At 40.9% G+C, this 12,509-nt stretch overlaps 1 protein-coding gene across 2 annotated transcripts in view; it reads right to left on the bottom strand.

The window, feature by feature from the left end:
- The window catches only part of SIK2 (salt inducible kinase 2), a 122,296-nt gene that overhangs the window by 15,431 nt on the left and 94,356 nt on the right, over nt 1–12,509 (bottom strand). For both annotated transcript variants that reach the window (XM_016921974.3, XM_016921975.4), the window contains exons 5-8: nt 8,420–8,544; nt 7,855–7,978; nt 6,007–6,227; nt 4,291–4,443 (exon numbers count right to left, since the gene is read on the bottom strand). In XM_016921974.3, coding sequence (XP_016777463.1) covers nt 4,291–4,443; nt 6,007–6,227; nt 7,855–7,978; nt 8,420–8,544 — 623 coding nt within the window. The remainder of the gene's footprint in view (nt 1–4,290; nt 4,444–6,006; nt 6,228–7,854; nt 7,979–8,419; nt 8,545–12,509) is intronic.

The raw sequence follows: 12,509 nt of genomic DNA, 5'->3' as shown, positions 1-12,509 counted from the left end.
CTATTCCAATAGGCAAATACTTGTTATGACCTGAAGTGTGTCCTGCCAAAATTCACAAGTTGAGCCCCTCACCACTAATGTGGCTATATCTGGAGACAGGGCCTTGAAGAAGGTAATTAAGGTTAAATGAGGTCCTGAGGTTGGGGCCCTGATCCCACACAGCGGGTATCCTTATAAGAGGAGGGAGAGACACCAGAGATCTTTCTCTCCACACTTGCGCAGAGAAAAAAGCCAGTGAAAAGACAGCCAGCTACAAGCCAAGAAGATAGGCCTCACCAGGTAGCAACCCTCATGGCACCCTCATCCTGATTTCCAGCCTCCCGAACTGTGAGAAAATAATTTCCGTTGTTTAAGCCACTAGGTCTGCGGTATTTTGTTACGGCAGCCCTAGCAAACAGGCACAACCTGTTGTGAAAGGCAACCTCTAAACAGTAATTAAAGAATTGGAGGTGATTGTTTCATTCTTGTTTGTTTCCAGCTGATGGAAACTTGCAGTGGAAGGGCTGTTAAAAACAAGTGGTTAGGCCAGGTGTGGTGGCTCACTAATTGTGTGACCTTCATCAGGTCCTGCAATCCCGACACTTTGGGAGGTCACGGTAGGAGGATTACTTGAGCCCAGGAGTTTGAGACCAGCCTAGGCAACATTGCAAGACCCTATCTCCACAAAAAAATAAAAAAATAATTAGCTGGGCGTGGTGGCATGCACTTGTGGTCCCAGCTACTTGGGAAGCTGAGATGGGAGAATCGCCTGAGCCCAGGAGGTTGAGGCTAAAGTGAGCTGTGATTGCCACTGTCCTCTGGCCTTGGTGACACAGCGAGACCCCATCTCAAAAACAAAACCTCCCCCAAAAACCCCACCAAAATTAGTGGTTAGAATGTATGAGAAAAAAATATGACGTATTTTTTCTAAATAGTCTCAACTCAATTAGATCTAATACTTCCTGCATGTTATACAGCAAACATAAGCACTCCAAATCTAAGAGGGGAATCCCACTGTTGTCTAAATAATAATAATGAGTACTTTATTTATTTTTTTTAATGTTTTACTTTTTGGGACAGAACCTCACTGTGTCGCCCAGACTGGAATGCAGTGGTGTCATCTCGGCTCACTGCAACCTCTGTCTCCTGGGTTCAAGCGATTTTCCTGCCTCAGCCTCCCACGTAGCTGGGATTATAAGCACGCACTACCATAACCGGCTAATTTTTTTGTTTTTAGTAGAGATGGCATTTCACCATGTTGCCCAGGCTGGTCTCAAACTCCTGGGTTCAAGCAAACCACCTGCCTTGGCCTCCCAAAGCGCCGGGATTACAGGCATGAGCAACTGTGCCCTGTCATAATGGGTATTTTGTAACTAGGCTATGAACTTCTTAAGGGGAGCAACTGTTTCCAGGGTACTTCTGAAGCCACAGTGGCTAGGACTGTGCCTGGCATGTCAGTGCTCTATTTGTTTAACTAAACTCCCGGTACAGGTTAACTAACTGTATCTTGGTAGCAATCTAATGAAGTACGTATTGCTGTTCCCACTCTGTATTTAAGGGCACAGGAACTCAGAGATGCTGACTTGCCCAAAGTCACTCAGCTTGGTGTGGAACCCAAGGTCTGCATGATTCCACAGCTCACGTTATCTTTGTATTGACTGGATCATGTTGTTTCCTCAATTTTTTTGCTACTATATCAAGAAACAAGTGATTTGCCACTTCTTTTAAAAAAATTAGAACATCAAGGAATTAAAGTGAGAAGGCTTTACTAAAACTTTAGGCACATTTATATCCATAAAAACAGAAGTCTATTTTTTAACAAATTCAACACTAAAACTCAAAATGTGAAATCTCTGAGAGGAGGGGGCCTGTTGCTCAGCATCCAGAAGGCTCTCAGGCAAGCATGTGAATGAGCACTGAAGACTCCATTTGAAGTAGAAGCATTTTCAGTTACACTAAGCAGGTTCCATTGAGACTTGGGTCAATGCATAAAGTAAAAAGGACACAGAGTGCTTGGTAATTTAAAAAATTATCGAACATAAGAAGTCACGTTATGTATCTGAACCCTAAGCCAAATTAAATATAATTTGAGATATGCCGGGGAATTTGTTCATAGTCTAGACATGAAAGGATATCATGTACAATAACACATGCACGTGCTCAGGAACAACTGTTTCTATAACCCCTCACCACTCCCTCACTTGCGTAATGTTTAAGAAGAATAAAGAGACTTGGCAGGGAAAGCCTGCTGGCCCTGGGGGCTTTCCAGCTTCCTATCCTTTTGTCTAGTGGCATTTGCAAGAAGGAAAGAGTTCCACTACGTCTTACATGTTTTTCATTTTATCTCCTTCTTTCTCGGTCTTGAAAGCAATACCATTCAACTTTGAAGATTTCCAAGTGCTCAAAGATACCCTAACTCAAGTGTCTGGAACTATATGGACACATTATTTTACTTACATCTGTATCAATACTTTTTTTTTTTTTTTTTTTGAGACGGAGTCCTGCTCTGTCACCCAGGCTGGAGTGCAGTGGCGGGATCTCGGCTCACTGCAACCTCTGCCTCCCAGGTTCAAGCGATTCTCCTGCCTCAGCCTTCTGAGTAGCTGGGACTACAAGTGCTCACTGCCACACTTGGCTAATTTTTGTATTTTTAGTAGAGACGGGGTTTCACCATGTTGGCCAGGATGATCTTGATCTACTGACCTTGTGATCCACCCACCTCGGCCTCCCAAAGTGCTGGGATTACAGGTGTGAGCCACCACGCCCAGCCAATACTCTTATTTTATATATAAAGTACGTATAACAAAATATACCATTTATCTACTAAAATCAAGAAGATTTAATTCCCTTTTTTAAAACATACTCTGTAGCTGCCAATGCAAAATTTTATTATAATCCTGTAAATTTTATAAAACTGCCAAAGAAATACAAAGTCAAAACTCTCCTGCCCTTATTTTTGTTTTGAACAAAGTCAGTTACAGAAGTAGACAGGAAAGTCAATGGAGCATACTAACCAACCATTCATCTCAACCTCTGGATGATTCCCAAATTTCTAGCCTCAGCCTCTCTCCTCGGATCAAGATCCACATCTTCCTCCTGAGCAACTGAGTTAATGCCACCCCTATTTTCTCAGGCTCTGGCTCAAGAACAGAGTCATCTCTAAGTCATATTGTCCCTTCCTCCCCAGCAATTATTTATTACTTTATATAACAAGTACTTACATAGCACTTACTATGTGCCAGGCATATAGTATTTCACAAATATTAACTATTTCACAGATATTAACTAATTTAATTGTCATAGCATTCTATTATTATCCCCATTACACACTTGGGAAACCAAGGCACAAAAAGACCTTAAGAAACTTAAAATGTCACATAGCAGGAAGTGGCAGAATTTGGGATTTGCTCCAGAGTCCCTGCTTCTAACCACCACACTGAGCTGCCTCTCTGAACCATTGCTAACTTCATACAGAGTCTACCTCTAAGATGGTTCTTATACTTGCCCCTTCTTTTCTACTTCCAACAGTGCCATATGAGTTTAAGCCTTCGGTATTTCTCATCTCTACTGTAATACTCTCCTAACTGCTCTCTCCAAATTTCTTCTTTTCTCTATCTGACCCATCCTTCATAATGCTACCAGATTAATTAGCTTAAAGCATCGATAGAATTTTATCATTTTTCAGCTTAGCAGCCTTCAGTAGGTCCTTGTTGCTTCCTGAATTGTAAGTAAACTCTTTACCTTGGCATTCAAAACTCTTCACAATAATGCTTCAACTCACCACTGACCAAGTCCTCCCCATCTGTGAAGATGTGTCTTACATGCCATTCCCCCTGTTCAGATGTGCCCCTCTCTCCCCTGTCCCTGCTCTGCTACAGCTCTCATCTTTCCCTATTTTGAATGATGGTTGTTTATGATCTTGTCTTATTTCATTTTTATAGCGCGATGTCTCTGAGGGCAGTGACTGTAGTTTATATATCCTACCCCCAACAGTGCCTAAGAATAGAAGCTCGCACGTGGTAAATCTGTAATAAAAATTTGTTAAATGGAATTGAATGTAAAGGCTAGTGATAGTAATTCTCAACATTGTGAATGATGAAAACAATTTTAAAAAACTGTTTGAAATAAAGTTAACCCTTAAAAATGAGGAAGTGCTAAAACATTTGAGAATCTAGTGAATGGCAGGCAGAAATTTTACAGAAAAACGGAGTGTAGAGGATGAAATCCTAACCCTGTGTATAAGATGAAAAATGTATCAAACATGTGAACAGGCACATGCACAGATAAGACTCTCAGCTAAGGGGGCATTACCTTGGCAACTGTTTGCTCAGCAATGGTGCTAGGCCGACGCTGGCGGCCATCAAGTCTCTGCTCCACTGGGAAACTGCTCCGATGTGATTTCAGGCGCTCCACCAACAAGAAATAAATGGCAGCAAAGTGGTTATAGCTCTTGTTCTGCAAAGACTGAAATAAAAAACAAGTGGTAAAGGCAAAGAACTGTAAAGACCAATGCAATGATCTACACATGCCTGAAAAAAAAGAGGAAAGAAATTGTGTGCTCTTAAAAATAGGGTGAAAAACAAAGTGTCTCAAGATGAAAGCTGCTCCAAAAATGTGACTGGAAGGCAGAAAACTTCAAGTCTCTAGTATTAATTATATAAAGGATGATCCCTTTAAATGGGTTTACCAGCCCTTTAACATTAACAAGATCCATTTATTTTTCTCCAGTCAGAGAAAATGCCATCATTGTCTCATGTAGACATTCCCCAATGCTGCCATATGGCTCCATCCCATAGCTGTAACAGTGGTGTAAGGTCAGTTAGCAACCTGAGCCCGAGGCTCTAATTCCATGGCTTCAACACAAATCTGAACCACTGAAAACTCTAAAGTGAATGGTTAAAGTATGTGGAGAACTTTCTGTTGATTATTTTGGGCTGGAGAATGGCATCTGGATGCTAAATTGAGAGACACTATGTCTCCGTTCTTAGGTAATTTTTTCCTCTTGTTTTTGCAGTCCCACCCTCTTAAAACCTTGAAAATAAAGTTGCTTCCCAAATGTTCACATCTCTAGCCTGCCAGCTTTCCCAGATATTGAGGGAACAGAGAAACAACTGCTCCTTTGGGTTCTAATTCCACCTGACAGTCGGCATGGGTGCTGTGCAGGGCACCAGGATGCAGAGCACTCTCAGCAAAAATCACAGGTCAGTGGAATCGCACGCCCAGCTACTGCTCAGGATGCACTTCATGGACAAGTACAGAAAAACATCACTGGGCGCAAAGTGAGCAAACCAGGAGAATCAGTTTGGTTTCACTTATGGCTACGTGGCGGGGGAAAGGCAGCACAGCCTGGAGCCTTGGTCTTTCACAGCAAACAAGGCGGCATTTGATATTCTTTCTTGTTATGTTTCTTCCTGAAGAGCACTGTTTGCTTTTTTACTATCGTAAAGGTATTAGAAATACGTATATCCTATAAGTATGCTAACTATTCGAGGACAGAAATAAAAGCCAAGAGGAATTTTCCAGGTTCATGACCCTTCACAGTTCTATGACCCCTAATACTTCCAAATCAGGAGCCCACCTGTTTTTGCCTTCTTAGTTTCTCCAGTTCACAATCTAAATCCCCTGGCTTTCTTAAACCTGATACCTACCCTTCTTGTTTCCTGCTTGGCCCTTTGCCTATCTGCACATTTACATTCCATACAAACTAGTTAAATACCTATGTAAAACTTCATGCTTCATCTTGGAAGAAACTTTCTACCTTGTATTTGTTAAGCTTCCATCTTTGCCTTTTCTGAGTCTTTTATAAATGCCTCCTCTTGAATGTTTTGGCAGATGGGGGCAAAGAAAGGAATTTAAGATGCTGAATAAAAGCAAATATAAATAGAGTCTGATGTCATCTATAGGGAACACTGAACAGTATGCCTAGGCGCTGGAGATACATGTGCTAAAAGACCAGGATGACAGGTGTGAGCATGAAATTTCAAGTAGCTAAGTGCAGTAGAACCCCGAAATCTCTGATCACTTTACCTCAATGGTTTTCTGCTGATCTATTCCAAGGCTGTGCATCAGTCGCAGAACCTGCTCATTAAACTCCCCGATGGATGGCTCATTTTCTTGCTCTTGTGGATAGAGAACAGGTCTCTGGACAGGAACTTCTATGAGCATCCATTTATGCTCCTTGATTTGGGCTATGGTTAGCCGTTTGGATGGGTCTAGGACCAACATCCTTCGGATAAGGTGCTCGCAATCTATAGAAAACACAATGTTACAAAAGTCACAAGAATCACCTTGCACTTCAGGGTTATTTGCTTGACTCATGTGACTTTGTACAAGGGTGTTAATCTTTGTATCCTCTACTGGAAAGCGGAAGGTCAAATGAATAAATGAACACATGCAGGCTACTTATATTTCTCAAGTTCACATGGTGAACAAATACCTAAGAAAAACAGGAGGGTGTAGGTCTATCAGATTCTGGGCTAAAGGAAACTTTCTACTGAATTTCACAACTGAAAATATCTAGAAACAGACTTTGATTTCCACTAAAGGAAAGAAATAAGCCTCATTCCTAGAACAAGCAAATAATAAATCGATCCTCAGTCATATCTAATGCTGATATACTAAGGCTATGTAAGCGAGGCAAAGAGCTCTCCAACGGGCTGCTGCTCTCCTCCACATCACTGTAGCTGAGAAAAGTGTACATAAAATATTACTTACTTCTGACTACACCAAGAAAACCGCACTGCTGCAACTTTGAGCACTAGCATATTCTCTGAGCTGACATGATGCTCTTCACTCACACATAAGGTAACCTCCTGTCACTATATGGCAGGCACTGTGCTAAGTGCTTTACACAGATTATGCCTATTTATTATATTATTATTGGAGACAGGGTCTCAGTCTATTGCCCAGGATGGAGTGCAGTAATGCAATCACAGCTCACTGGAAGCAATCCTTCTGCCTCAGCTTCCTGAGTAGCTAGGACTACAGGTGCATGCCACCACACCCGGCTAATTGAAAAAAAACTTTTTTGTAGAGACAGGGTCTTGCAATATTGTCCAGGCTGGTCTCCAACTCCTGGCCTTAAGAGATCCTCCCGCCTCAGCCTCCCAGACCACTGGACTTACAGGTATAAACCACTGCACCTGACTGACAGATTAATTTAATTAAACCTTACAACACCCGTGCGGTAGGTGCTATTGTTATTTCCACTTTATAGATGGGGAAATTGAAGCAGATAGAGAGGAGATAAAACTTGTGAAAGTCATATGGCCAGTAACCAGTGGACTCAGGATTAAAACCAGGCAGTCTGGTAGTCTGCCTTCACAGTCCATGCTCTTAACTATGAAGAGTTATTATTTCTACTCTTAGTAGAAAGAACAGAGTTAAGAATGATAACCAAAATGAAACTAAGGGGTAAACTTAACTGCTGTCTAGGTAACAGCTCAATACACGACAGGCAGGGATTATGGCATATCATCTGAATTTAGCAGAGTTTTGCCAGTTTGGCTTTTTATTTAATTAAAAAAATTTTAATTTTATAAAGTTCATTTCATATTGGAGTAAAATGGTTGTGAATCTGTATCTACAAAGGGCTTCGTTAAATCTAAAATAAACCTGGGACATTTATAGACCCAGAATAAATGAGAAGACATGCTGCTCTTAATCTGGGAAATGCTGTGTGTTTAGTTACAAGTAGAAGGCTGGAACCTGTCTCGCCTACATAAAGGAGGTTGCTTCTTTCTATAGCTTTTAACCTACAGCTCAGTCACTTTATTTGGCACCCAAACTCTTAGAAAAAAAGAAGCTTTTACCTAGGCATTTCACTTGGAGCACTAACACTGTAAAACACCATTAATAAGATGAAAAGTTGATTACCTTCTGACATGAAATACGGAATCCGGAATCTTCCTTCCAGAACCCTCTGCCTCAAAATTGGAAGAGTCGGTCCATCAAAGGGCAGAGCTCCACAGACAAGGACATAAAGAACAACTCCCATACTCTAGGGAAGAAAACAATGCAGAGACTTTTCTACCAAGAACGTCAAACACTCTTTGTTTTCCTGAACATCCCCAGGGCTCTTGAAATCATATGGACTGAAAAATTCCTGTCTGGATTTATTATTTTCTCAGAATTTGAAAAAAATCCAAAACCCTGACTACTACAATAAGTATCTTATCATAAATACCAAAGAATTTGAATCTGATCATTTTGATTACTACTTAACTTTAAATTACTGCTGATATTAGGATGACAACACCTATCCTTAGAAATTCTTTCCTAGGGATCCATTTCAAGATGCTCTGAGTAATTATAGTCCAGTGGATGGGGAAAATATGAAATACTGCTTATGTGTTAAGTACCAGGAGCTTCTAAGATGGGCCAGAACACCAAGTATTATCAGTATAGATGCATTTAACAACACAGCAAAGCAAAGCAGTACCCAGATGTCCAGCTGTGGTCCTTCATACTGCTGCCCTTCAAAGACTTCTGGGGCTGCATAAGGGGGGCTGCCACACCATGTTGCCAGCAGTTCACCACTTTCAAAGAAATTTCCAAAACCGAAATCTATTAGGATGGAAATAAATGTTACTTTCATCTATGCTCTCAAACTATACTGCATTTCTCTGTAATAAATTTTATAATATGCTATATTAACAATATCACTACTATTTACTGTGAGGACTGGGATGGCATCTTATCTTGTGATGTTTCCCTGGCATTAGCACAATGACTAGCAAATAGTACTCAATGAATGTTGCTGAATGAATGTGTAAATGAATCAAGTTTTCTTCCCAAAGAGAGTAAGTGAGAGACTGGAAAAATACTTTATATCATGTGAAAGAAAATCAGCCTTAAAGTGGACAACCCAACTAGTATTTGATAATCTTAGAATTTCAATTACCTGATGACTGCTAAAGAGCTCTTTATCTTAAATGGTCTATAAGGAAAGAAACAAATGAGTAAAGCTCTAAGACATTCACCTAAACACAACTGAGTGACTGGCTGCCATTACCCCAGATATATAACCCTTGAAGGCAACTGAGTGCAGTGTTTCCTAAGTAACAACCCTCTAAGTGTTGGTCCACATATCCTGTTTTAGGCAGATAACCATCTGAATAGCTCATTAACATATGATGGCCACATAGCCCAGCCACAAGCCACCTATCACCATCACTTATTTACTAATTTATGGATCGCAGTGGCATTATAGTTCAAAACAGTTAATGGCCTTCTCCTTATGATCTTAGCCATACTGACTCTACAGTTTTGATACAGAGAATGCACTCTGGAAACACTACTTAGATGCCTTCAACATGCATTAAAAAATTAAGTAAGTATTGTTACAAATGCAAGTTCATACCCTTTTGCTAAGCCTTTATAGTCTCATATTCTTACCGAAGAAACAAATACCTATTATCTTGTTAAGTTATACTCATGCTGTCTTATGTTGCTACATACTCCTGACTGAAGAGCCTGTCTCAGTGACAGGAACTGGCTCTCCACCCAGCTGGAGCACAGCATTGCATGCACAGTGAGCTTTAAGAGATGGCTCAAGAAAGACTGGATCAAGTCTCTACTGCCAGACAGATTGACTGGCTTTGTGACTTTGGATCAGTCTTTGTGAGCCTTAGTTTCCCCATCTGTAAAGTGAAAATGATAAATACGCTTAGTCAGCAGGTTGCTGTAAAGGCCCAATGTGTTAAAATAAGCTCACTCCATTCATACCTTGAGACCATACATACATGTGCACCTTAGGCAAAGCATTCTCTTAGCTTGCTAACATAAAAACTAGAGGCAAGCAGTAGTAACAGTAATAACAGTAACAATCCCCATTATTACAGCTTCATGGAAGAGTACAACCTATGAAGTTATGAGAACTACAGCTAATTACCAGTTTTATCACTTTCAAGCTTCAAGTCCTCTAGGAAAGTTATTTTTTCCATATCTATAAATGTAGTGATAATCCACCTACCCAGATAGGATGCTGTGAGGATTAAATGAGAATAAGAATGTAAAATGCCAGAGCATACTAGACGTGAAAGGTCAGCTCTCCTCCTCCTGTGAAACCATTACCACCAACTGTTGCCTTTCAGAGAAAAAGGTCCCAAAAAAGTAGATAGGAGGGGTAGAAAAAGTTTAGAGGGAGCTTCAAGGTTTAGGAGAGAAAAGAGGGTACATCTGGGGAAAGAGCTTCAGATACAGTCTAAACCTGGTGAACAACACTGTGGTCTGCCTTTGGTATCCAGGAGTGTGAGGCAAAGGTGGTGCCAGGGAGAAGTTCTCTCTTTACAATGTAACCTCAGCTCAGCTCCACAGTCCACTTTCCAAAATGACTGTCAGAAAGGCCTTATCTTCACAGTACCACCTCTATGACTAACCACTCCTAGAACATCATATCTCATATGGACACATACAGATATATATATTTCTAATTTTCTAGAAAAACTATACTCTCAAATGAGTCAAGGACTAGATGTTCCCATGAGTCGAAAACTAGATGTTCTCATGAGTCAAGGACTAGATGTTAAATGAGTCAAGGACTATGTTCAAATGTTAATTTCACTCACAGGATAAAGCAGCACAAGAAGCTCTCGGATGTGTGTTCAGAGATCCTGAAATACATACAATAATTGCTGCACTTTAAACCATAATCACAGGATGAGTTTTAGTGCCTGTAAATTGAGGATACTCTCCAAATAGCATTGGTAAGGTTGTTTTTCTTTCTTTCTTTCTTTTCTTTTTTGAGATAGGGTCTTGCTCTGTTGCCCAGGCTAGAGTGCAATGGCACGATCTCAGCTCACTGCAGTCCTCGCACCTCAACCTCCTGAGTAGCACAGGTGTGCTCCACCACACCAGGCTAATTTTTGTATTTTTAGTAGAGACAGGGATTTGCCATGTTTCCCAGGCTGGTCTCCAACTCCTGGGCTGACGCAATCCACCCGCTGTGGCCTCCCAAAGTGCTGGGATTACAGGTGTGAGCCACCACCTGGCCCATTGGTAAGTTTTAATGTCTCCAGGAGCCCTTATAGAGCCACTTCATTCTGAACTTCCCCACAGCTGGTGAAATAAACTCAAAGGAGTGAATGGGACAGAGGCCTGTCAAGAAGGTGGCCTGGCCTCTTTATTGCCTTAGGCTCTCATAGTACACTTCACAGGCAAGAGAACAAGAGCTGGGAACGCTTCTCTGGACCCGTGGTAGCCCCGTTTCAACCTCTGCTTTACAAATCTAGCACAAAGAAAGCTTCCTGTTTGCTTACAGGAGGAGTGGTACTAAGCAGTTATTTCTATTTTCTGTAGGTAATATGAATATAGAAACTTGGGTCTATAGGGATATTAAAAGAAACACTGAAAGACAGGCTCACTAAGCTGTTACAATATTACATGTGCTGAGGTCTTCTATAACCTTGTCAAAGCACTTCAAATGTTATATTTATATATTCTTTTGAGACTGGTCTTGCTCTGTTGCCCAGGCTGGAGGGCAGTGGTGTGAATCACAGCTCACTGTAGCCTTCATCTCCCAGGCTCAAGTGATCTTTTTGCCTCAGCCTTCCAAGCAGCTGGGACCATAGACTCACGCCACCATGCCTGGCTAATTTTTTTTCCCTTTTTTCTTTTTTTTTTTTTTTTTTTGGGTAGAGACAAGGTCTCACTATGTTGTGTAGGCTGGTCTTAAACTCCTCGGCTCAAGTGACCCTCCTGCCTCAGCCCCCAAAGTGCTGGGACTACAGGTGTGAGCCACTGCCCTCTGCCAAACACTGTATTTGTAATCATCTGAAGAATGGGTTAAGGAAGACTTTGGTGTTAGGCAGATTGGGGATCAAATCCTGGGTTTTCTATTAGCTATGCAATCTTGGACAAATTACTTAACTTCTTAGAGCCTTGGTTTCCTCATTTGAAAAATAGGGACAATACTTACATTTCATGAAGTAGTTGAATTAATAGAAATAGATATTATATTGCGGTTGAAACATAGTAGGTAGTCAATAAACAGAAGCTATCATTGCTATTATTATTTATTATTTTACTTATCTGTCTATCCCATCAGACTAAGTTCTTCGGGAGCAGGGAATGGGGGACAACAGTCTGTACTCCCAGCTCTCAGCATATCATCTGCAGACAACAGCTGCTCGATAAAGATCTGCTAGATGAATATGTTGTTTCCACCTCTTAAAAGTGCTTTACTATGTGACAGGAGCTGATTTAAACTCTCTGAAGATAATTTCTTCTTAGTTCTATGAAGTATCCTTATTTTAGGAGAAAGTGAGGGTATAAAGTTAAGTATTTTGCCAGAGGTTATACAGCTAGCTACTAAGTTGCAGCAGTGGAATAGAAACCAAGTTTAACTACTTCGAGCCTTCATTGTTAACCACCACCTTTATGTCTCTCACTGGCATGTCAAAAATAGTTATTTTTGAAGAAGTTAATAATTGTCAGGGTTAAAAAGTGGCAGCAAAAGACACTTAAAAATAAGAGCCTTTTAATTTCTTCACAGGAATCTGGATAACTTGCTTCATCCAGTCTGCAGCTTT

The sequence above is a fragment of the Pan troglodytes genome, chromosome 9 (genome assembly GCF_028858775.2).
Source record: "Pan troglodytes isolate AG18354 chromosome 9, NHGRI_mPanTro3-v2.0_pri, whole genome shotgun sequence".
Lineage (NCBI taxonomy): Eukaryota > Metazoa > Chordata > Mammalia > Primates > Hominidae > Pan > Pan troglodytes.
This window is presented reverse-complemented; position numbering and strand designations above follow the sequence as displayed.